The sequence below is a fragment of the Oncorhynchus nerka genome, linkage group LG15, assembly GCF_034236695.1.
Source record: "Oncorhynchus nerka isolate Pitt River linkage group LG15, Oner_Uvic_2.0, whole genome shotgun sequence".
Classification (NCBI taxonomy): Eukaryota; Metazoa; Chordata; class Actinopteri; order Salmoniformes; family Salmonidae; genus Oncorhynchus; species Oncorhynchus nerka.
Genome location: NC_088410.1, coordinates 43,606,988 through 43,631,501, shown reverse-complemented (window position 1 = coordinate 43,631,501; position 24,514 = coordinate 43,606,988). Strand labels below are relative to the sequence as shown.

The 24,514-nt window shown below is 42.0% G+C and overlaps 1 protein-coding gene across 1 annotated transcript; it reads left to right on the top strand.

The window, feature by feature from the left end:
* The first annotated feature begins 8,659 nt into the window (after positions 1–8,659).
* Positions 8,660–19,151, top strand: LOC115143597 (globoside alpha-1,3-N-acetylgalactosaminyltransferase 1-like). The gene is made up of 3 exons (XM_029684098.2): positions 8,660–8,952; positions 12,342–12,404; positions 12,849–19,151. The coding sequence occupies exons 1-3, from the start codon at positions 8,919–8,921 to the stop codon at positions 13,808–13,810; spliced, it is 1,059 nt and encodes a 352-aa protein (XP_029539958.1). The 5' UTR covers positions 8,660–8,918; the 3' UTR covers positions 13,811–19,151.
* The last annotated feature ends 5,363 nt before the right edge of the window (positions 19,152–24,514 follow it).

Below are 24,514 nucleotides of genomic sequence, written 5' to 3'. Positions count from 1 at the left end.
AAAAGGAAACATTTCAAATATATATCTATATATACAGTAGAACTATATACATATATATATACTACACATGTTGTGTAATTTGATTTATTTTAGATTCAAAGTACAACGCTGCATTAAATGAAATATTTTTCTAGAAATTGATCAGTTTATAAAAAATGATATACGTATATATAAATCCCTTAATTCATTCCGTTTATATTACAAGTGGTTTTAGTTGACATTTTCAGTTAAATTCTAGGTTTAAATTAAAACAAAATAAATGGAATTATGAATAGAAATGAACATTGCCAAACTGTTGTGCTGCCGAAGAAAAATAGCTTTTCTGTGTTTGGGTGATTGTAAAACAGGCTTGGATGTCGTTGCTTCATTTACAAACTCATGTTGACACAACTACCTAGTTACATGCAACGCATTGGATATCTTCATTTCTACATTTCTACTCTTTGGTATTAGTGGACCTATCATCATTCAATCCAAGTATACTTTAGTAAACTGTATACTGGTAATACTTTAATGTAGGCGCTTTACACTAAAAGACTATAACTAATTTATAAGCTATATATTATACCTTCATATGCCGGTGAGGCTCTCAACTGCAGGTCGGTAGATGTCACTGCATATCTTATGTCAACTTGCGGTTGTTAGTCTTAGCTGACATTTACACGTATAAATGCTTATGTAGTGCTTATGACAGTGTAATGAACTGCTATGAATGTGATGTTTCCCTATGTATGTAGAGCCCCATACATTACAGTGTTAAGTAGCCCCTATTTTCTGTGGTATTGGCTCTAGCCCTGCTCTCTGCCAAACAAGGTGAAAGATTGAGACGACAGATGAAGAACAGTTTACATGCATCCTATAATTATACATCTTTCAATGTAGCCAGTGTTGTTCTAATGTTTGTTTATATTTTGGATTTAAAATCGATGCTTCTGTCCAAAATTGTTTACAAAAGCTGAAATATTCTGTATGGATGTACAAAATTAGATTTATCGTAATAAACTGCAAAGTGACTTTGTGAGTGTGTCTGAGTTGTTGGGATTGTGACTGATCTGCCACTTGAGTTCATATAGACATTTCAGTTCATATGGACATCTGAGTTCATCGACATTTCAGTTCATATAGACATTTCTGTTCATGTGGACATTTCAATTCATATAGCGTAGACATTTCAGGTCATATTACCTTTCCAAACAAGCTATTGTTTCTTCTGGCCTTGCTGAGAACATTTTGAGTTCCATCACTGATTAATTGCTGTGAATATAGATATTGGAATAGAACAAATATGTGCAATGGCTGGGGGTTCCTGAGGACTAGGTTGGCCTATGTCATACTTTGTCATTTGAAATTCCTAGTCATGTCATATGCCAATTTCATGTTAAATACCACCACCTTGTGGCTAAAAACACAACAGTACACAATGGGGGGATAAACAGTGAACACTAAACCATTGGGAGAAATCTGCCAAAAATGAATAGCTACCCTTTTTCAACGCAGCCAACCAGTATATTACAGTTCCAACACAACTGGACGGGTGAAAGCAGACTCCTAGCACCACATCACTTCCACCTATCCTGTATTTTCAGATTGGTACAGTAGATGAGAGATGGGTGCAAAAAGTAATAGCCTTTTTGTACTTTTCAAAACATGAATTAATTTATACACGTTTTTACAAAGTAACTTGAAGTAATGTTCAACCTATAGGCACTGAACAATAAACAAACACATTACTCATCAATCCTTAACTGTAGAGATACAGTATGTCTGTGCACTTGAAAAAAAAAGTAGAAATGTTGTGGGATAAATACGGTGTAGTTCTCCTTGTTTAACTTCTTATGGCAGGGGGCAGTATTGAGTAGCTTTGATGAATAAGGTGCCCAGAGGTGCCCAGAGTAAACTGCCTGCTACTTAGTCCCAGTTGCTAATATATGCATATTATTAGTATATTTGGATAGACAACACTCTGAAGTTTGTGAAACTGTTTGAATGATGTCTGTGAGTATAACAGAACTCATATGGCAGGCAAAAACATGAGAAAAAATCCAACCAGGAAGTGGGAAATATGAGGTTGGTCGTTTTCAACTCATTCCCTATTGAAGATATTGGTCATGTTGCACTTCCTACGGCTTCCACTAGATGTCAACAGTCTTCAGAACCTTGTTTGATGCTTCTACTGTGAAGTGGGGGCGAATGAGAGGGGAATGAGTCAGAGGTTTGCCAGAATGCCTTGAGCTCGTTCACGTGAGAGTTAGCTCGTGTTCCATTGCTTTTCTACAGACAAAGGAATTCTCCGGTTGAAACATTATTGAAGATTCATGTTAAAAACATCCTTAAGATTGATTCTATACATCATTCGACATGTTTCTACGGACTGTAACGGAACGTTTGGACTTTTCGTTTTGGACGTTTTCGTGCTCGTGTGCCATGAAATTGGATTACTGGGCTGAACGCGCTAACAACAAGGAGGAATTTGGACATAAATGATGGACATTATCGAACAGAGAAACAAACATATGTGCAACAGAGGGTTCTGGATGAGAATGGTGCCTACTCACCTGGGGTGACGCCAGAGTGCCCTGTCTGGTACCTCGATTCCCAGAGGAATCAACCCGGCACCGACCAGCAGTGTGACCTCTGCGACCACATATGGTGCACGAGCGGGAACCCCCTCCGGTCTGCCTGCGTTCCGTCCCTCCCAGCTCCATGGGTATCGGAGAGTGTGTGCAGGAGGATGGAACAACCAGACCCCGATCTGGACGTCTGCCAGCAGGTTGTCAGGCCGGATGGACAGGTCTACCAGCTGGTCGAAGGTGAAGGTGGTGTCTCTGCAGGCCAGCTCCCAACAGACGTCCCCGCGTAGACTACAGCGGTAATGGTCGATCAGGGCCCTGTTGCTCCATCCAGCGCCGGCAGCCAGGGTCCTAAACTCCAGCGCAAACTCCTGGGCGCTCCTCGTCTCCTGCCTTAGATGGTAGAGGCGCTCACCCGCCGCTCTGCCCTCGGGTGGGTGGTCGAATACTGCCCGGAAACTGCAGGTGAACTCCTCAAATTGGTCCAAATCTGCATCTCCCCTCCACATACAGCGCTGACCCACTCCAAGGCTTTCCCGGTGAGGCACGAGACGAGGGCGAAACTCTTCTCACGGTCCGATGGAGCTGGGTGGACCATGGCAAGGTACAGGCTTAGTTTGAGGAGGAAACACTGGCAGCCGGCAGCATATCTGTCGTACCCCTGTGGCATGGATAGATGGATCCTGCTGGGTTCAGGCGGGAAAGGAGCACTCAGAGGAGACCCCGGTTCTGCTGGTGGAGGCGCTGGAAAAACTCCCTGTGTCTCCCAGCGGTCCATATTCTGGACAACGCGATCCATGGCGGCGCTCAGATTGTAAAACATCTCTGTATGTTTCATGACGCGCTCCTCCACCTCCATGGACGGGGTACCTTCTCCTGCTGACTTCATGTAGGGTCAGAGATTCTGTCAGAGTCATGTATAGGTGGCAGGGAAGTCAGGCGCAGGAGAATCAAACTTGTGGAATGGAGTTGTTTAATAACTTGAAAACAAACATTACTCCAAAACCAATAAATAAAACAAAGTGGGTACGAGGACCCGTCGCGCACCAATACAAACAACACGAATACTGAACAACAATCTCTGACAAAGACATGAGGGAAAACAGAGGTTTAAACACAACAGGTAATGAATGGGATTGAAACCAGGTGTGTAGGAAGACAAGACAAAACCAATGGAAAATTAAAAATGGATCAATGATGGCTAGAAGACCGGTGACGTCGACTGCCGAGCACCGCCTGAACAAGGGGAGGCATCGACTTCGGCAGAAGTCGTGACACTCATCCATGTGCACCTTGTCAGTAACAACCACATCATCAACATTAAGGGACATGTGCAGCTGTGAGGAGGATGGTTTATTCTCCAGGTCTTTCATCGTTTTCCAGAACTTCTTAGGGTTAAACCCACAGAGCAAGAACTGCTCCTTAAAGTAACTATAGCTTTAGCCTTTCGCATTGGCGACCCATCCTGACCCCCACCTGTTTTGAGACCCACATTTTTAGCAACAAAAAAATATATAAGTATCATTGAGATAATAAAGCAAACATAGTCTATTTTATGTTTTCTTGAGTAAGGTTTCTCCAAAATGCAGGTCTTCCAGCCTAGCTCAGTGCTTTCTGTTGTGGTGGGGAAAGCCAGTAGAAAATACGGAGCGTTGCGCCGTGATTGGCTCAGTGTTCTGTCACTCATGGGGACACTACGTCACCGCCAAGTCTAAGGGTAGAGCTACAAAATTCTATCCCCATGGATGCTGCCTGAGTTACATTAGAAGTGCCCATCCAAGAAGGCTAAAGGTCATTGGCCATAGAAAAAATTATGTCAAATCACATTATATGTACAGTAGCTTTGATTGGACTGATCATGTCAACATCATACTTTCAAAATCTTAGCTAGCAGTCATCATCATGAATCAAGTTGAGAATCTACTGGCAAATCCTTTTTAATCCTTGTCATATGAAGAGAAATAATGAAGAGAAATTATAGATACAACGTATTGGTGCTAATCACCCATTGGACATAAACATTACAGAACAAGTTGGAAATCGCAAATTCAACAATGAGTGGTTTGGCAGGAATCAGTGACAGCGGTTAACTGCAAGAATTGCAAAGCAATCACTAGCCTGCTATTCAGTGGAGTGGCTATGAGGACCCAAATCTCGGATTAAGGGTCTCTGTTCCAAGTTTAAAATGATAAACACTCAACATTGGTCATGCTGTTGTCATACCCTGATCTGTTTCACCTGTCTTTGTGAGTGTCTCCACCCATCTTCCCCATTACTCCCAGTGTATTTATTCCTGTGTTCTCTGTTTGTCTGTTGCCAGTTTGTCTTGTCTTGTCAAGCTTACCAGCGTGATTTTCCAAGCTCCTGTTTTTTCTTAGTCTCTGTTTTTTCTAGTGCTCCCGGTTTGGACCTTTTGCCTGCCCTGATACTAAGCCCGCCTGTCTGACTATTCAGCCTGCCCTGACCTCGAGCCTGCCTGCCGCCCTGCACCGTTTGGACTCTGACCTGGTTTATGAACTTGTGCTTGTCCTCGACCTGCCTCTTGCCTGCCCCTTGTTGTTTAATAAATATCAGAGACTCAAACTATCTGCCTCGTGTGTCTGCATCTGGGTCTCACCCTGTGTCGTTATAGCTGTCAATGAAGCATGATTTGTGCCTCGCTCAAAACAACAGTTAATTCGGAAATGCGAAAACTGGACTTTGGGAATAAACGAGCTCTGAAAATAAGTTTTGCACGGTCATCCTTCTCGGAATTGTAAATTTGGGCTCTTTCTAGAGGTACGACCTGAAGATCAATGACATCATCATGATCAAACCTTGTTTTTTAAGTTCCAAGTTGTTTTGAATGCACCATAAATACAGAGAATGCCAGACTTTCATGACAAAATTTGCCCACAAAGGACCACAGCACCACCTTCTAATTCTAGTGAGCACAGCACAAGGTGAGTCCAAAAATGTATTGTATGCTGCTGCATAAATGATGTAATATACCAGGTAGATATGTATATCGTAACTAAGAAAGTAATACTAAGTTTATGTTGTGTAGAAAGATAGTTAGTAGCCCATGTGCCTCAGCCTAATAATTTGGTCTATTTACCCCTCTCAATTTCACCTACTGTTCTGACTTGGTGGTGCACATGTAGCCTATAACCTGTTTTAGAGAAATGTAATCATCAAATATTGTAAGAGCTTTCATTGTCTGCTTATATACCCCCTTTATTTATCCTATGGTTCTGACTTGGTGTACAAGAAGAATACTGTAAGAACGGCCCATGTTCTGAATTCTGTCGCTGTACATTTCAAAAGTGCTAAACAAATAGTTATATTGACTATGTCCGTCCTAGCTGGCTAATTAATGTCTTAATTGAAATTACGTCCCCTTATGCCATAGTTTGTACATCTCAATTGTCACTAGAAACCACATTTGTTTAAGCAAGTAGGCCATATCAACTACAGTCTGTTTTTTTAAAGGCAGTAAATGAGGCTGAATGAACTGTTTCGCTGCCAGACAAGGCTCTGCTGATAGCCAGGTGTAGCAGTGGTAAGATGTCAGGACTGCTGTTGGAACAGCTTTATGTATAGGCCCTAACAGTTTATGGCCACTGTTAGTCACAGTTTTAGGGCAATTAATTTATGGTTTATTGTTGTGTTGTGCAGTGGCTTTGCTGGCATGTATCCCACTTTATTTATTGTTTGCCCCACCAAGATTTACATGTTAAAATCGCCACTGGCCTTTCGGACAGCCTGAGTGCACTTATTCTCCTTTGCCTGAAATATAGCCAGTCAGCATGAGTATGTGTGTGCCGAGCTTTTCGCCAAATGGAATTCTTGAGGTGGAGTAACTCTGCCTGATCACGGTCGAACCAGGGGCTGAACCTGTTTTTAATTATTTTTTTCTTTATGGGGCGTGTTTGTTAACAATACCACTGAAAATGCCAAACCGAAGGTCCAAGCGTATTCGACAGAGGGGATCAAGCTTATTCTATACCAATTTACAGAGGCCAGGTCATGAAGGAAGGCTTGTTGATTCATCTCTGGAGAGACCTGAAAATAGCTGTGCAGCACCGCTCCCCATCCAACCTGACAGAGCTTGAGAGGATCTGCAGAGAAGAATGGGAGAAACTCCCCAAATACAGGTGTGCCAAGCTTGTAGCGTCCTAAACAAGAAGACTTGAGGCTGTAATCACTGAAAAAGGGGCTTCAACAAAGTACTGAGTAAAGGGTCTGAATAACTATGTAAATGTGATATTTACGTTAGTTTTTTGTTTTGTTTTTGGCAAAGATTCCTAAAAACCTGTTTTTGCTTTGTCATTATGGGGTATTGTGTGTAGATTGATGAAGGAAAAAATAAACAATTTAATCCAATATAGAATAAGGCTGTAATGTAACAAAATGTGTAAAAAGTCAATGGGTCTGAATACTTTCCGAATGCACTGTACCTGTTTAGCTGAAATGACAGCGGAGAACTGACATTAGGCAGAAATATTAGGCAGATGGAAAGTATGAGGTGATGTTCAACCGTATTGGTAACATTGAGGAGAGTCTACCGGTACTTCCATAACCTGGTTGAGGAACGTACACTGTACAGTAAAGATGGTGATGAAATTGTTGAAATAATATTACCCAGTTATACATTTTCATTGCTGACATCCTCCACTTGTTTATCGCTCTCTTCCAATAGGTTGTCCTTCTCTGCCAGTCTGTGGTTCCTGGCTTCTAGTTTAATGTATTTTTTTCCTGCAGTAGGACTCTAAAGTTATCTACTTGGTTGTTCTTGTCCTGCAGGTCCTTCCCCAGTGCCTCCAGTTGTCTCTTACTTTTCTCCACCTCTTTAATAGTGTTTTCCAGTAGTCTCCCATTCTCTCTCACTTGCTTGGTCATATCATCCAGTTGCGTGTCTTTCTCCTGAAGGTATTTGATGTCCTCATTCAGAAGCTTTGTGTTTTTTTCTAGGCTGCCCTCTGTGGCCGTAAAGATGCTTCGTTTTTTTTCTAGGCTGCCCTCTGTGGCCGTAAAGATGCTTTGTGTTTTTTTCTAGGCTGCCCTCTGTGGCCGTAAATATGCTTTGTGGTTTTTTTCTAGGCTGCCCTCTGTGGCCATAAAGATGCATTTTCTAACGTTTGTGTAATTTCAGCCAGTAGTTTTGAAAGAGGTGTTCACTAGCCAAAACGGGTCCCTGTTTTTTGTATACTATGTCATCCAATTCTGTACTCCATCATCCATTTTGTGTGATATGTTACGAATTTTGCAATTTGTGTGATATGTACAAATCCAATTTGTGCAATACATTACGAATTTGTTGAGCTTAAGATTCTGGCGTGCATCTTTAAATTATTTCTCTCCTCCACAGTTGTGTTCTTCTCTTTTAGCTTCTCTTCAGATTCACTCGATGCCTTCCTCTTCTCCTCAAGTCTGTCGTTGTCTTCTTATTTCTGGCAGCCTGTCTGTCTCATTTAGTTCTTCTTCCAACTTCATCTTTGAGGGAGAGCAATGAGAATCTTTAGATTTCTATTGATCACTGATAATTGTGATGACCATCTTCATGTTATAAAAAGGATTAACCTGACACTATGATGTAAAACAGAAAGGCTTTCTTGATCCTCCATTATCCAAGATGGAAAACCATGAATAATAATAACAAGAGAGAATGTATGCGTTATTATTATTATTATGAAATTACCATATGTCACATTATCCAATCAATTGGCATAAGTAATGGCACATTCTTTTGAATTTCAGGAAATTAACTTGAACTGCAACACAATCTGGCTTAGGGCCCCCAAAAGGCTAGATCTCTGCAGCTCACTGGAATTCAGACAGGCAAACCTCAGGTTACTAGCCCACCTCTCTTATCTTAAGACTACCACAACCTTTATGCATTTGTTTTCTTGTAAAGAATTAAATGAAGGCCTCATGTTGTATCATTTGAAAGCACCCTCCACTCTAATTTCCCCTCTTCCACTCCTTCTCGTCTGCTTTCTCTCCATATCTTATTTCCAAACTCATCCCATCTGCCCAGATTCCCAAAACATCTGGTTGCTTTGGGCATGCTCCAGATGAGAAGCCTCCAGAATCCTGAAGCGGAAAGAGTGAAAAGAGAGGGGGAGAAAAGAAAGAGGAGGAAAGACAAGGGACTGGGATATGAGAGAGGAAAACAACGGAGAAAGACGACTGAGAAAGACAATATTGATATCTTAAAAAGTGCTAGACGTAGAGAAAGATATATATATATATATATATATATGTATATATATATAGAGAGAGAGAGACAGAATAGGAGTATCCTGGCAGCTATCCAGGCCTCAGCCCAAAGCCAGGTCCTGCTGCCGCTTCTTGTCTGTCCAGAACATGGTGCTGTTCCCACTCTGCAAACTGCTCTCAGGTCAGTCCAACTTATCCATCAAGGCACCTTCACTTCTTCTTTTCATCTCTCTCTCCCCCTCTCTCTCTCCTTATTTCTCTCTATACCTCACTTTCCCCTCTCTGTGAATCCTCACATCGCAGGCAATTGGTAAACAGGTCATGGTTTTTCCAATTGCGAAATGGAGGAGAGTGAGAGATGTTTTTTTGGTTCATGTTTTAACCTCATACTGTTCTATCCGAAGCAATCAACCTGTTCAGTAGAAATAGAAGAAACAGAAGAAAACGCTGCAAAACAGAGTGAAACAGGAAACCCAAAAAGAAACACTTGTTTTCATTTTCTATTGCCAAAGTGTTTCTACTGTGTCCCCTAATGAACACAATCCTGGTGTCCTGATTTTATATTTTGGATCTAACACAGTTGTTTCATAGATACGATCTTGGTAGCTCACTGACTACAAGACTTTCAGGACACGATGGTAGGCCTACATGAAGCAGGATCATTTAGAAAGTAGCCTTGGGTGACACAGCCTACAAATTCTGTAATGATACCGAGAGAGACTTTCACTACTAAAAGAATTGCAAGTTGTCACGGTTCCAAAGTGTAAGTGCATTCTTCTCATTCCCAACCTGGACTTGTAACATTTCTTCCCTCATCAATGCTTCATTTTCAGAGCCACTGAGACATTTGTAAGCTGTGTACATAAAGGCCCAATGCAGCTGTTTTTATCTCAATATCAAATCATTTCCACGTAACAATTAAGTACCTTACTCTAAAATAAGAAAAATTGCTTTTTAGCAAAGAGAAAATAACCATTTCTTAAACAATAATTTTGCTAGGACTGTCTGAGAGTGTTCTGAGCAGGGAGGGGAAAACTGAAAACTAGCTGTTAATGGCAGAGAGTTTTGGAACTATCTTCTATCTTCTTCTACGTGTTTCTACATATGCATCGCTTGCTGTTTGGGGTTTTAGGCTGGGTTTCTGTATAGCACTTTGTGACATTGGCTGATGTAAAAGGGGCTTTATAAATACATTTGATTGAATGATTGATTATTGGTCTATTAACTAATTTACTGCCAGGTGATGTCACCAGGCTGCATTTTCAGGTAGGCTGTTCAAACAACTGTTACACTAAAAGGGCATAATCATAATTTTCGCAACTTCACAGTATTATTCCAAGCTCATAGTGTGGGAATGTATATAAAACACATTTTTGACTGCACTGGGCCTGTAGCCCTTTCCTGCAGCGAAATTACCAAATCGCCATCTAGTGGCCTCATGGGTGGAATGTTATTAATATTGTTCATCATTTCATAACTAATCAACATTATTTCAAAAACCTGCTTAAAATCTGGTGTTTCTATATAAAATGTTTTTGTTATATTTCAGTCTTCTGTGATCTATATACAGTTGAAGTCAGAAGTTTACATACACCTTAGCCAAATACATTTAAACTCAGTTTTTCACAATTCCTGACATTTAAGTAAAAATTCCCTGTCTTAGGTCAGTTAGGATCACCACTTTATTTTAAGAATGTGAAATGTCAGAATAATAGTAGGGCCATTCGCAGTGGGTCAGAAGTTTACATACACTCAATTAGTATTTGATAGCATTGCCTTTAAATTGTTTAACTTGGGTCAAACATTTTGGGTAGCCTTCTACAAGCTTCCCACAAGAAGTTGTGTGAATTTTGGCCCATTCCTCCTGACAGAGCTGGTGTAACTGAGTCAGGTTTGTAGGCCTCCTTGCTCGCACATGCTTTTTCAGTTCTGCCCACAAATATTCTATGGGATTGAGGTCAGGGCTTTGCGATGGCCACTCCAATACCTTGACTTTGTTGTCCTTAAGCCATTTTGCCACAACTTTGTAAGTATGTTTGGGGTCAATGTCTATTTGGAAGACCCTTTTGTGACCAAGCTTTAACTTCCTGAATGATGTCTTGAGATGTTGCTTCAATACATAATTTTCCTTGTTAATGATGCCATCTATTTTGTGAAGTGCACCAGTCCATCCTGCAGCAAAGCACCCCAACAACATGATGCTGCCACCCCTGTGCTTCACAGTTGGGATGGTGTTCTTCGGCTTGCAAGCATCCCCCTTTTTCCTCTGAACATAACAATGGTCATTATGGCCAAACAGTTCTATTTTTGTTTCATCAGACCAGAGGACATTTCTCCAAAAAGTAAGATCTTTGTCCCCATGTGCAGTTGCAAACCGTAGTCTGGCTTTTTTATGGCGGTTTTGGAGCAGTGGCTTCTTCCTTGCTGAACGGCCTTTCAGGTTATGTCGATATAGGTCCCGTTTTATTTTTGAATCTGTTTCCTCCAGCATCATCACAAGGTCCTTTGCTGTTGTTCTGGGATTGATTTACACTTCTCACACCAAATTACGTTCATCTCTAGGAGAACGCATCTCCTTCCTGAGCGGTATGACGGCTGCGTGGTCACATGGTGTTTATACTTGCATACTATTGTTTGTACAGATGAATGTGGTACCTTCAGGTGTTTGGAAATTGCTCCCAAGGATGAACCAGACTTCTGGAGGTCTAAAAAAAAATTCTAAGGTCTTGGCTAATTTCTTTTGATTTTCCCATGATGTCAAGCAAAGAGGCATCGAGTTTGAAGGTAGGCCTTGAAATACATCCACAGGTACACCTCCAATTGACTCAAATTATGTCCATTAGCCTATCAGAAGCTTCTAAAGCCATGACATCATTTTCTGGAATTTTCCAAGCTGTTTAAAGGCACAGTCAACTTAGTGTATGGTAACTTCTGACCCACTGGAATTGTGATACAGTGAATTTTAAGTGAAATAATCTGTCTGTAAACAATTGTTGGAAAAATTACTTGTATCAGGCACAAAGTAGATGTCTTAACCGACTTGCCAAAACTATAGTTTGTTAACAAGAAATTTGTGGAGTGATTGAAAAACAAGTTTTATGACTCCAACCTAAGTGTATGTAAACTTCTGACTTCAACTGTAAAGTATAGTGTACAAAAATTGAATACATTTCAACTCTATATCTGACACGGTATAGGTGTTTTCTTTTTTTTAAGCCCATAACCATGTGTGTGAAGTGTATACTTTTGTTTCAAAATAGATTTGTTTAAGACTACCAAGAAGCACTCTGTGTGACCCTGACTTAGCCCACTTCAGTAAATAAGACAGGAATGTATGTTCTCAATCACTTTGACTCAAAAGGGCCACAGATCCATTACTGTGTATTCTAGGCTGATGGAACCAGTGTGGTAATTTTGTTTTGTGTGTGTGTGTGTGTGTGTGTGTGTGTGTGTGTGTGTGTGTGTGTGTGTGTGTGTGTGTGTGTGTGTGTGTGTGTGTGTGCGTGCGTGTCCGTACACACCAGCCCCAGGTCAGTTAACCAGTAGGCTATGTTGTGTTATATCCAACAGGGTCAGTCAGAGTGACCAAGAAGCAGCTGGTCCTGTACTGTCTGCTCCTATCTCTGCTCGTATGTAAGTGTTACATCAGTATTTGTTCTCTCGTCACATTCTGTGCTCAGGAAGTGGAGAACGCTTTTGTTTTTGTCAGGGTACCTTTCGTGCTGTAACCTCACTTGCCCTGAGTGGTGTCTAAAAGTAGTTCCCTTCATTTCAGCCATTTTCAGCAGTCTGCTAAGAAAATACGATACTGACAAACAATTCGGTGACACGTCTTTCCAAACATTCTGTGGTAATATGGACAGATGAAGATAATTAAGACCAACTCAATACATTCTAAACTTCATTAGAAAAGTGCACTGCTCCTATTGCTTCACATTGTAATAGAACCACTCACACTAAATATTTGATTTGTTCCTATCGTATAGTTGATGTGTTTCTATGTAATTCATCTGTAAAAGTGAATAAATTGCACGTTATGAACATGGTTGACAAATTGTTGACTTTTTTTCTCCTCAGACTTTTTAAGATGGAGGAGAACAGTGCTCAAGGTGGACACGCACCCTCTTCCTCTTTCTCTGGAGGCGGAATCAGGAAGTGTGGTCAGAGACATAGTGGTGGGCAGTGTGGAGGAACAGCAACAGCGCCTCCCGCTGGAGACATCCTGGGGCGCTCCTCTGGTGTGGGGCGACTCTGACGGCTCAGCGTGGCGGAGGGCCGAGTTTGCCCACCGCAGTGTCCGCACAGGCCTGCTGACGCTCGCCGTGGGGCCCTACGGCCACTTCCTACGCCGCTTCCTCTCCTCGGCCGAGCTCTACTTCCTGCCCGGTAACACCGTGGTCTACTACGTCCTTACGGACAGCCCTCGCGCCCTGGATCCCCCGACCCCGCTGGGCCCTGGCAGAGAGCTGAGGGTGGTCCCTGTGGCAGAGATGCCCGGCTGGGAGCGTCTGGCCCAGGGCCGCATGGCCCTGCTGGCGGCTGCCATTAAAGAGCCGGTTAGGCACGAGGTGGAGTACGTCTTCTGCATGGACGTGGACCAGGAGCTGGTGGCCCCGGTGGGAACTGAGATCCTGGGGGAGCTGGTGGCCGCGCTGCACCCGGAGCTCTACGGCATGCCCCGCCACACCTTCCCGTACGAGCACGAGCCCGCCTCGCTGGCGCACGTGGAGGAGGACGAGGGCGACTACTACTACACGTCGGAGCTGTACGGGGGTCTGTGCGCTGATGTGTACGCCATGGCCCAGGCCTGCTCCCAGCTCATCCTCCAGGACCAGGAAAAGGGGCTGAGTGCTCGTGGACTGGAGGAGAGCTACCTCAACCGCTACCTGATCAACCGCAGGCCCACCTGTGTCCTCTCGCCCGAGTACAGCTGGTGGGACTCAGCCCTGGCCGCCGACGTACCCACAAGAAGAGTGGTGTCCCTGGGGAGGCAGTGTGACTCCCTGGAGCCACAAAAGAGACAGGAGCAGGACTGCTGAGAGGGTTATTTCTTTGCTTTGTCATAGAATTAGAACGACCATAAAATGTAGACAAATTCAAAAAGCAATTTTAAGGCAAACACAAGGATCCCTTGGAATCTGTTGATGTGTCAGTAAATAAACTAATGGCAGCAGACCCATTGGAGTGAATACTGTGTGTGTGTGTGTGTGTGTGTGTGTGTGTGTGTGTGTGTGTGTGTGTGTGTGTGTGTGTGCGTGCGTGCGTGCGTGCGTGCGTGCGTGCGTGTGTGTGTGTGTGCGTGTGTGTGTTTTTGCAGTCTATCTCTTCTGCACCAGACAAAAAATGAATTAACCTGTCTCTTTAGACACAGGCCTATACCATTAATGTCAGCTTGGAGATATGACTCCAAAGGCTTTTGTGGTTTCCAATAAGAATCAACATTGTAAGTGCCCACTTTCACTGCACTAGCCAATCATTAACTGGTGGAGCTGCCGTTTCAAGGTCTTTAAATACACAGCAGTGGGATGCTGCTTCCCCACGTGCCATGTTGGCCTTTGTGTTCAGGGCTGTGTGTGTGCAGAACTAGAGGACGCTAGGCAAAGTTTTCCCATTGTCAATATAATAAGTATCCTCTTTCTTATACTGCTTACGAAAATGTTTGTTCCCCAACCGGTCGTTTACAGCACATTCGGTCCTGGGTGAAATATGCATTCGGCATATCAATATAATTAATGATAGGTGCTTAGGAAGAAACATGAGAATACTGAAAATTCCACAAAAAAGACCCGCTATAACTCACCAACTTTTTAAACGCACAAATGTTTCAATATCTTCCTCAGGTGAAGAGAAGCTTAGCGATATCCATCTCATAAGACACCCATTCTTAGTTTTATGTATTTAATAAAATTGTACTTTTTTAGGTTCTTTAACATGTTCTGGCATTACGCTCTCTCTCTGTTTCTCTCTCGCGCTCTCTCTCCTCCCATTCTTGCATGCTACTACTCTTCAATGGGAAGGCTAACACAGGCAGATGGCTTTTTCCCACTGCCAAAAGTGGCTGTCTCCAGGGCCAAATCGCCACGTGTAGTCATTCTTCAGTTTTTACTGTCTCACAGTCCCAGTGAACTCTTAACAGTCTTGGTCACGCTTCCACAGTAACACTTCCTTTTGATAGAACACATCTGTAGAGGTTCAAACTATCCAAAATATCCACAAACAAGTTTTTGGATATTTATGTCATTTGCATAGCTGTTAGCTTAAAGGGCAACTTCGCCACTTTTCAACCTCATATTCATTATCTCCAGCACCAAACCAGTGTCTACATATGTGAAAACTTTGCATTTCTACATTTTGTAGAAAAAAATATAAATGTTAAAAAGTTCTACCCAGTGACATCATCAAAAGTTTTTTTTAAATGTACACCTGATCTTCAAACACTATGAGATTGTGATGTGGGCAGCAAGAAGATACGCTCTCTCTGGCTAGAAAATTGTTCCAGGTTTGGAAAATCACTGTTTTTCTTACTTTTAATCCTACCATGTGAAGTCACAGAGAAGCATTTTTTTAGGCCCTTTCTTCTAATATTTTTGACCACAGATCATAGAAACGCACTGTTTTCACATGTATGTAGACATTGCTTTGGAGCTGGAGATAATGAATATGAGGTTGAAAAGTGGCGGAGTTGCCCTTTAATTGTCACAACTATGCATCCTCATCTTTAGTGCAAGTTAACAGAAAAGCAAGCTCAAACTTCAAATAAACCACTACGTTTCATATTTATACACCGATATTAACTTTAAACACTGATAAAAGGAATAAGTGATTTTCTCATGCTACTTGAAGAATGCTAACAGAGGTCCTACCTCTTCTTTTGAACTCAATCATTTTAAGCTGTTGCTTAGTAAACAAACACCCAAATGTAGGATCACTGACTCTCTGGGTCCATAGCAGACTTTCATGTGTTTCAATAAGAGTTCAACATTATTATTATTATTTTTACCTTTATTTGACTAGGCAAGTCAGTTAATAACAACTTCTTATTTACAATGACTGCCTAGGAAAAGTGGGTCAACTAACTAACTGGTGATGCCTCGTCGCAATTGGTTATTCCCTATCATTTCCTACAATGTCAATGAGCATCATCACAATTTTTCATTTGCGGTACCTCAAAATGTTGTGATTACCAGCTGAGATAAACTTTTATGAGTTTGTCTGGGCTGTGTCTTAAACCTTTTACTGCAGTGGGCTAAAGCAGGGTCACACAGAGTGTTTCTTGGTATTCTTAAACAAATCTACTTTGAAACAAAAGTATACACACATGGTTAAAAAAGAAGACACATGTACCATGTCAGATATATATGGTTGAAATGTACTCAATTTTGAGTTTGCATCCCAATATAACATTTTAGATATAGTACCAGTCAAAAGTTTGGACACACCTACTCATTCATTTATTTTTACTATCTTCTACATTGTAGAATAATAGTGGAGGCATCAAAACTATGAAATAACATATGTGGAATCATGTAATAACCAAAGAAGTGTTAAACAAATGAAAATATATTTGACATTTGAGATTCTTCAAAGTAGCCCACCTTTCCCTTGATGACAGCTTTGCACACTCTTGGCATTCTCTCAACCAGCTTCAACTGGAATGCTTTTTGAGGGAGTTCCCACATATGCTGAGCACTTGTTGGCTGCTTTTCCTTCACTTTGTTGTCCAACTCATCCCAAACCATCTCAATTGGGTTTCGGTCGGATTATGACCTGGCCAAGAGTCTGAACAATCTGGAGGGCCACAATTTTAGAATAAGCCAGAATTAGTGTTTCACTTAAACTTTTCTGGGGTGCGGCTTATCAAGTGGATTTCTTCCAAATGCTATTTCTAACTCAAATTTAGATTTGTGATAAAAAATCAATATCCTACAATTGACCTAAATACTGGGGCATAACACATTCATTAACAGGGCCTCTGAGTATTGGCAAAGGAGAAAGAGCATCTTTATCTCTTTGTGTACTGATTAGAGGCTTTAGGGGCAGTCCAGTGAGCATGTGCTGTTGATTATCACCGATGAGGGAGCCTGTCCAAATAGCACGCTGATTAATGATTTACTTTTTTTCTTGTCGTTCAAAATAGATTCAGAGGTGGGAGGAGAGTCTGAGTGCCAGACAGGCAGAGTGTGTATTGCAAAATGAATGGAACTTATAAGAAGTGAGTTCTTGTACAATATGCATATGGAGATAGGCCAGAACCTGTGTATCTCAGGGATGTACATTTCCCCGCTGTCAAGAATCCCTGTGCTGAACCTTACCTACGGGTATTCACAATGCAATGTGATATAAGCCTAATGAATCCAAAGAAGCCATTTTGGAATAAAAATGGACACTTTAAGGCTTTACAGTGCCTTCAGAAAGTATTCACACCCCTTTGACTTTGTCCACATTTTGTTTTTAACCTACATGACAGAGTGAAAAGAAGAACGCCTGTACAGAATAACAAATATTCCAAAACATGCATTCTGTTCGCAATAAGGCACTGAAGTAAAATTGCAAAAAATGTGGCTCAGATATTAACTTTATGTCCTGAATACATTGCGTTATGTTTGGGGCAAATCCAACACAACACATCACTGAGTCCCACTATTCGTATTTTCAAGCATGGTGGTGGCTGCATCATGTATGGGTATGTTTGTCATCAGCAAGGACCATATCGTTTTTTGGGGGATAAAAATAAACTAATAGTGCTAAGCAAGGCCAAATTCAAGAGGAAAAACCTGGTTCACTCTGCTTTCCAAAAGACACTGGGAGACAAACTGTCACACCCTGACCTTAGATTCTCTGTTTTCTATATATTTTGGTTAGGTCAGGGTGTGACTAGGGTGGGTACTCTAGTTGTTGTATGTCTAGGGTTTTTGTCATCTAGGGTTTTTGTATGTCTATGTTGGCCTGATATGGTTCCCAATCAGAGACAGCTGTTTATCGTTGTCTCTGATTGGGGATCATATTTAGGTAGCTATTTTCCCCATTGTTAGTTGTGGGATCTTGTCTATGTTTAGTTGCCTGTCAGCACTATTTTGTATAGCTTCACGTTTCGTTTGTTATATTTAGTTGGTTTGTTCGGGATTCATTTATTAAAAGAATATGTACGCATACAACGCTGCGTCTTGGTCCGATCCTTTCAACGAATGTGACACAAACTCACCTTTGAGCAGGACAACAACCTAAAACACAAGGCCAAATATGCACTGGAGTTTCTTACCAAGACGACATTGAATATTCCTGAGTGGCCTAGTTACAGTTTTGACTTAAATCGGCTTGAAAATCTATGGCAAGACTTGAAAATGGCTGTTTAGCAATGATCAACAACCAACTTGACAGAGCTTGAATATTTTTTTAACGAATAATGTGCAAATATTGTACAATTCAGGTGTGGAAAGCTCTTACATGCTGCCAACTCCGCTCGCGTCGCATTCGCGAGCGTTGCAAAATAAAGTTACACCTACATGTTATTTAATCATTGCACCCACACTGCTCGCACGTGCCAACGAGCGTCTGTGTTGCCAAGCGCTAAAATAGAAGTCAGTTATATTTGTGACGCTGAACGCGGTGCAAATCCTGCCTCTCCCTTCTCATTGGTTTATAGAAGCAGATAACCAATGAGGAGCTGGCACATGGGTATACCCACGTGGGTGATTGAAAGATTAACTGAGGTCGGTCGGTCGTGGTAATAGACCTTATTATGCGTGCGGTTTGAGCATGGTGTTACAGACTTACCCAGAAAGACTCACAGCTGTAATTGCTGCCAAAGGGGCTTTACAAAGTATTGACTCAGGGTGTGAATACTTATGTAAATGAGATATTATGTAAATGAGATTCAATCAAATGGCTACCCTGTCACGTCCTGACCTTAGTTCCTTTTTTATGTCTGTTTTAGCTTGGTCAGGGCGTGAGAGTTGGGGTGGGCATTCAATGTTTTTGTTCTATGTTTTGTATTTCTGCTTTTGGCCTGGTATGGTTCCCAATCAGAGGCAGCTGTCAATCGTTGTCTCTGATTGAGAACCATACTTAGGTAGCCTGTGTTCCCACTATGATTTGTGGGTAGTTGTTTTCTGTTTAGTGTATGTCACCTTACATAAGGAACTGTTTTGTTTCTTCCATTCACTTTGTTATTTTGTTTCGTGTGTTCACTGCTAATAAAGTAACATGGACACGTACACGCTGCGTATTGGTCCGATCCTTCATACTCGTCGTCAGACGACGAAGAGATCCGTTACATACCCAGACTATTTGCAATGCCCCACTCCCCTCTTTTATACTGCTGCTACTCTCTGTTGTTATCATCTATGCATAGTCACTTTAATAACTCTACCTACATGTACATATTACCTAAACTAACCGGTGCCCCCGCACATTGACTCTGTACCAGTACCCCCCTATATATAGTCTGGCTATTGTTATTTTACTACTGCTCTTTAATTACTTGATACTTTATTTCTTATTCTTATCCGTATTTTTTAAACTGCATTGTTGGTTAGGGGCTAGTAAGTAAGCATTTCACTGTATGGTCTGCACTGGTTGTATTCGGCGCATGTGACTAATAAAATTTGATTTGATTTTTATTTGAATTACGGCTGTAACACAACAAGACTTGGAATAAGTCAAGGGGTATGAATACTTTCTGAAGGTACTGTAGGTAAATGTCATGATCAATTTCACTTTAAAATCAGCCTAAACAAAGGGAGGTGTACTCAGTACTCAATCTAATGTGTTTCTTTGTTTAACATTATGCAAATGTAAATAAATAGGGCCCAAAGTGACTTTCTTCAGTGACACAGGTCTTAAGACCCTGTGTAGTGGATGCTTTAGGATATGTTATTGATATGTTAAGTGAATTAGCCCAATCACATCCGTTGCGCTTTATGTGCCCAGCAGGGTGCCTGGCTTGAATAGGAGCACAGTCTTGAGGACCTCTTCTGTCACCCCACTCAGTACTGACAACCTCAAACAATGAGCACTTGTGTCAACAAAGAGGAGGCATGCTACAGAGGAAATGTCATCATATGAGATGACATGATTCTGTGAAGAAATCTCACTGTTATTATGCAGTAATTCCTGTAAAACGACGATGACAATATGTCATCAGGGTACGTTGACTGGTTTATCAAGGTCCGGATGACTGTTTCAGGTGTGTGTTTGTGTTAGAGAACGACAATATGTATTTTTTTAGGACCGATATCGATTTTGGGGGGTCAACTAGGCCAATGGCTGATATTTTTGGCAGATATTCAATATAATTACATTTGAAACTGTTGACGACAAAATCTATTCAGTGAAAATGGGTCCAACGTAACGTCATGATTTGTGATCACTGATGCTTATGAAACTAGTATTTTTTTGTCATTTTCCATGATCGGGAAAATGTCATTTTTTGGGGCTGATCAGAACGCATCTCTGCTAACAGAACAAAATTAGAAATTAGAAACAAATCAATTGGCTAGTTCAGCTATCTGTCAAGACACGGTGTTGTAACTTAACTTGATCCTACTGTTTTCGATTGGATAGAGCGAGGCTGTAACTCCTGTCCCTTTCAAATCTCTCATATCGCTTGCTGCCATTTACTGCTACTATGAGAACTCCTGTAGCTCAATGGTGATGAAATTAGTTACCAAGCCATAAATGTGGATAATATGTAACAAGGAGAGCGAGGGTATGCCTCTGAATGCCTCAAATCTGCTCATAGTTTGAGAAGTGAACGCAAATCAAATTGTATTAGTCGCGCACCCATACATACGAAACAGGAACACATGCTCTTTCCATGAGATAATCTGACCAGGTGAAAACTATGATCCCTTACTGATGTCACTTGTTAAATTAACTTCAATCAGTGTAGATGAAGAGAGGAGACAAATTAACTAAGGATTTTTAAGCCATTCATGTGTGCCATTCAGAGGGTGAATGGGCAAGGCAAAATATTTTTCACCTTTATTTAACCAGGTAGGCAAGTTGAGAACAAGTTCTCATTTACAATTGCGACCTGGCCAAGATAAAGCAAAGCAGTTCGACAGATACAACGACACAGAGTTACACATGGAGTAAAACAAACATACAGTCAATAATACAGTATAAACAAGTCTATATACAATGTGAGCCAATGAGGTGAGAAGGGAGGTAAAGGCAAAAAAGGCCATGGTGGCAAAGTAAATACAATATAGCAAGTAAAACACTGGAATGGTAGTTTTGCAATGGAAGAATGTGCAAAGTAGAAATAAAAATAATGGGGTGCAAAGGAGCAAAATAAATAAATAAATTAAATACAGTTGGGAAAGAGGTAGTTGTTTGGGCTAAATTATAGGTGGGCTATGTACAGGTCCAGTAATCTGTGAGCTTCTCTGACAGTTGGTGCTTAAAGCTAGTGAGGGAGATAAGTGTTTCCAGTTTCAGAGATTTTTGTAGTTCCTTCCAGTCATTGGCAGCAGAGAACTGGAAGGAGAGGCGGCCAAAGAAAGAATTGGTTTTGGGGGTGACTAGAGAGATATACCTGCTGGAGCGTGTGCTACAGGTGGGAGATGCTATGGTGACCAGCGAGCTGAGATAAGGGGGGACTTTACCTAGCAGGGTCTTGTAGATGACATGGAGCCAGTGGGTTTGGCGACGAGTATGAAGCGAGGGCCAGCCAACAAGAGCGTACAGGTCACAATGGTGGGTAGTATATGGGGCTTTGGTGACAAAATGGATTGCACTGTGATAGACTGCATCCAATTTGTTGAGTAGGGTATTGGAGGCTATTTTGTAAATGACATCACCAAAGTCGAGGATTGGTAGGATGGTCAGTTTTACAAGGGTATGTTTGGCAGCATGAGTGAAGGATGCTTTGTTGCGAAATAGGAAGCCAATTCTAGATTTAACTTTGGATTGGAGATGTTTGATATGGGTCTGGAAGGAGAGTTTACAGTCTAACCAGACACCTAAGTATTTGTAGTTGTCCACGTATTCTAAGTCAGAGCCGTCCAGAGTAGTGATGTTGGACAGGCGGGTAGGTGCAGGTAGCGATCGGTTGAAGAGCATGCATTTAGTTTTACTTGTATTTAAGAGCAATTGGAGGCCACGGAAGGAGAGTTGTATGGCATTGAAGCTTGCCTGGAGGGTTGTTAACACAGTGTCCAAAGAAGGGCCGGAAGTATACAGAATGGTGTCGTCTGCGTAGAGGTGGATCAGAGATTCACCAGCAGCAAGAGCGACATCATTGATGTATACAGAGAAGAGAGTCAGTCCAAGAATTTAACCCTGTGGCACCCCCATAGAGACTGCCAGAGGTCCGGACAGCAGACCCTCCGATTTGACACACTGAACTCTATCAGAGAAGTAGTTGGTGAACCAGGCGAGGAAATCATTTGAGAAACCAAGGCTGTCGAGTCTGTCGATGAGGATGTGGTGATTGACAGAGTCGAAAGCCTTGGCCAGATCAATGAATACGGCTGCACAGTAATGTTTCTTATCGATGGCGGTTAAGATATCGTTTAGGACCTTGAGCGTGGCTGAGGTGCACCCATGACCAGCTCTGAAACCAGATTGCATAGCAGAGAAGGTATGGTGAGATTCGAAATGGTCGGTAATCTGTTTGTTGACTTGGCTTTCGAAGACCTTAGAAAGGCATGGTAGGATAGATATAGGTCTGTAGCAGTTTGGGTCAAGAGTGTCCCCCCCTTTGAAGAGGGGGATGACTGCAGCTGCTTTCCAATCTTTGGGAATCTCAGACGACACGAAAGAGAGGTTGAACAGGCTAGTAATAGGGGTGGCAACAATTTCGGCAGATAATTTTAGAAAGAAAGGGTCCAGATTGTCTAGCCCGGCTGATTTGTAGGGGTCCAGATTTTGCAGCTCTTTCAGAACATCAGCTGAATGGATTTGGGAGAAGGAGAAATGGGGAAGGCTTGGGCGAGTTGCTGTTGGGGGTGCAGTGCTGTTGACCGGGGTAGGAGTAGCCAGGTGGAAAGCATGGCCAGCCGTAGAAAAATGCTTATTGAAATTCTCAATTATGGTGGATTTATCAGTGGTGACAGTGTTTCCTATCTTCAGTGCAGTGGGCAGTTGGGAGGAGGTGTTCTTATTCTCCATGGACTTTACAGTGTCCCAGAACTTTTTTGAGTTAGTGTTGCAGGAAGCAAATCTCTGCTTGAAAAAGCTAGCCTTGGCTTTTCTAACTGCCTGTGTATAATGGTTTCTAGCTTCCCTGAACAGCTGCATATCACGGGGGCTGTTCGATGCTAATGCAGAACGCCATAGGATGTTTTTGTGTTGGTTAAGGGCAGTCAGGTCTGGGGAGAACCAAGGGCTATATCTGTTCCTGGTTTAAGTGCCTTTGAACTGGGTCTGTATGGAAGTAGGTGCCAGGCACACCGGTTTGAGGCTGTCAAGAACTGCAACTCTGCTCTGTTTTTCATGCTCAACAGTCGTATCAAGAATGGGCCACCATCCAAAGCACATCATGCACTACTAGACACAACTGTGAGAAGCAATGGAGTCAACGTGGCCCAGCATCCCTGTGGAACGCTTTTGAAACCTTGTAGAGTTCATGCCCGATGTATTGAGGCTGTTCTGAGGGCAAACGTGGGTGCAACTCAATATTAGGAAGGTTTTCCTAATGTTTTGTACACTCAGTGTATTTTGCAGATGTTATGCTTCTGTTTCTAGCTCCAACAGTGCAGTAGTACCTAACAATACAACACAATACACACAAATTTAAAGACAGGAATGAAGAAATATTTAGAACAAGCAATGTCAAGAGTCCTGAATATAAATACATCCATTATGTATATGAATAGAAAATGTGTATACAGCAGTAGTTATACAGGATGAGCCTGGACTAAAATACAGTTTATACATATGAAGTGGGTAAAACAGTATGTAAACATTATTAAAGTGACCAGTGTTCAATGACTATGTACAGTGCATTCGGAAAGTATTCAGACGTCTTGACTTTTTCCACATTTTGTTACGTTACAGCATTATTTAAAAAATCTACACTGCTCAAAAAAATAAAGGGAACACTAAAATAACACATCCTAGATCTGAATGAATGAAATATTCTTATTAAATACTTTTTTATTTACATAGTTGAATGTGCTGACAATACAATCACACACAAATTATCAATGGAAATCAAATTTATCAACCCATGGAGGTCTGGATTTGGAGTCACACTCAAAATTAAAGTGGAACACCACACTACAGGCTGATCCAACTTTGATGTAATGTCCTTAAAACAAGTCCAAATGAGGCTCAGTAGTGTGTGTGGCCTCCACGTGCCTGTATGACCTCCCTACAACGCCTGGGCATGCTCCTGATGAGGTGGCGGATGGTCTCCTGAGGGATCTCCTCCCAGACCTGGACTAAAGCATCCGCCAACTCCTGGACAGTCTGTGGTGCAACGTGGCGTTGGTGGATGGAGCGAGACATGATGTCCCAGATGTGCTCAATTGGATTCAGGTCTGGGGAACGGGCGGGCCAGTCCATAGCATCAATGCCTTCCTCTTTCAGGAACTGCTGACACACTCCAGCCACATGAGGTCTAGCATTGTCTTGCATTAGGAGGAACCCAGGGCCAACAGCACCAGCATATGGTCTCACAAGGGATTTGAGAATCTCATCTCGGTACCTAATGGCAGTCAGGCTACCTCTGGCGAGCACATGGAGGGCTGTGCGGCCCCCCGAAGAAATGCCACCCCACACCATGACTGACCCAC

Excerpts from the sequence above, each read along its gene's own strand:
- LOC115143597 (XM_029684098.2), top strand. The coding sequence starts at position 8,919 with ATGGTGCTGTTCCCACTCTGCAAACTGCTCTCAG. Across the intron at positions 8,953-12,341 it reads ACTCTGCAAACTGCTCTCAG|GGTCAGTCAGAGTGACCAAG; the intron begins GTCAGTCCAACT and ends TATATCCAACAG. Across the intron at positions 12,405-12,848 it reads GCTCCTATCTCTGCTCGTAT|ACTTTTTAAGATGGAGGAGA; the intron begins GTAAGTGTTACA and ends TTTTCTCCTCAG.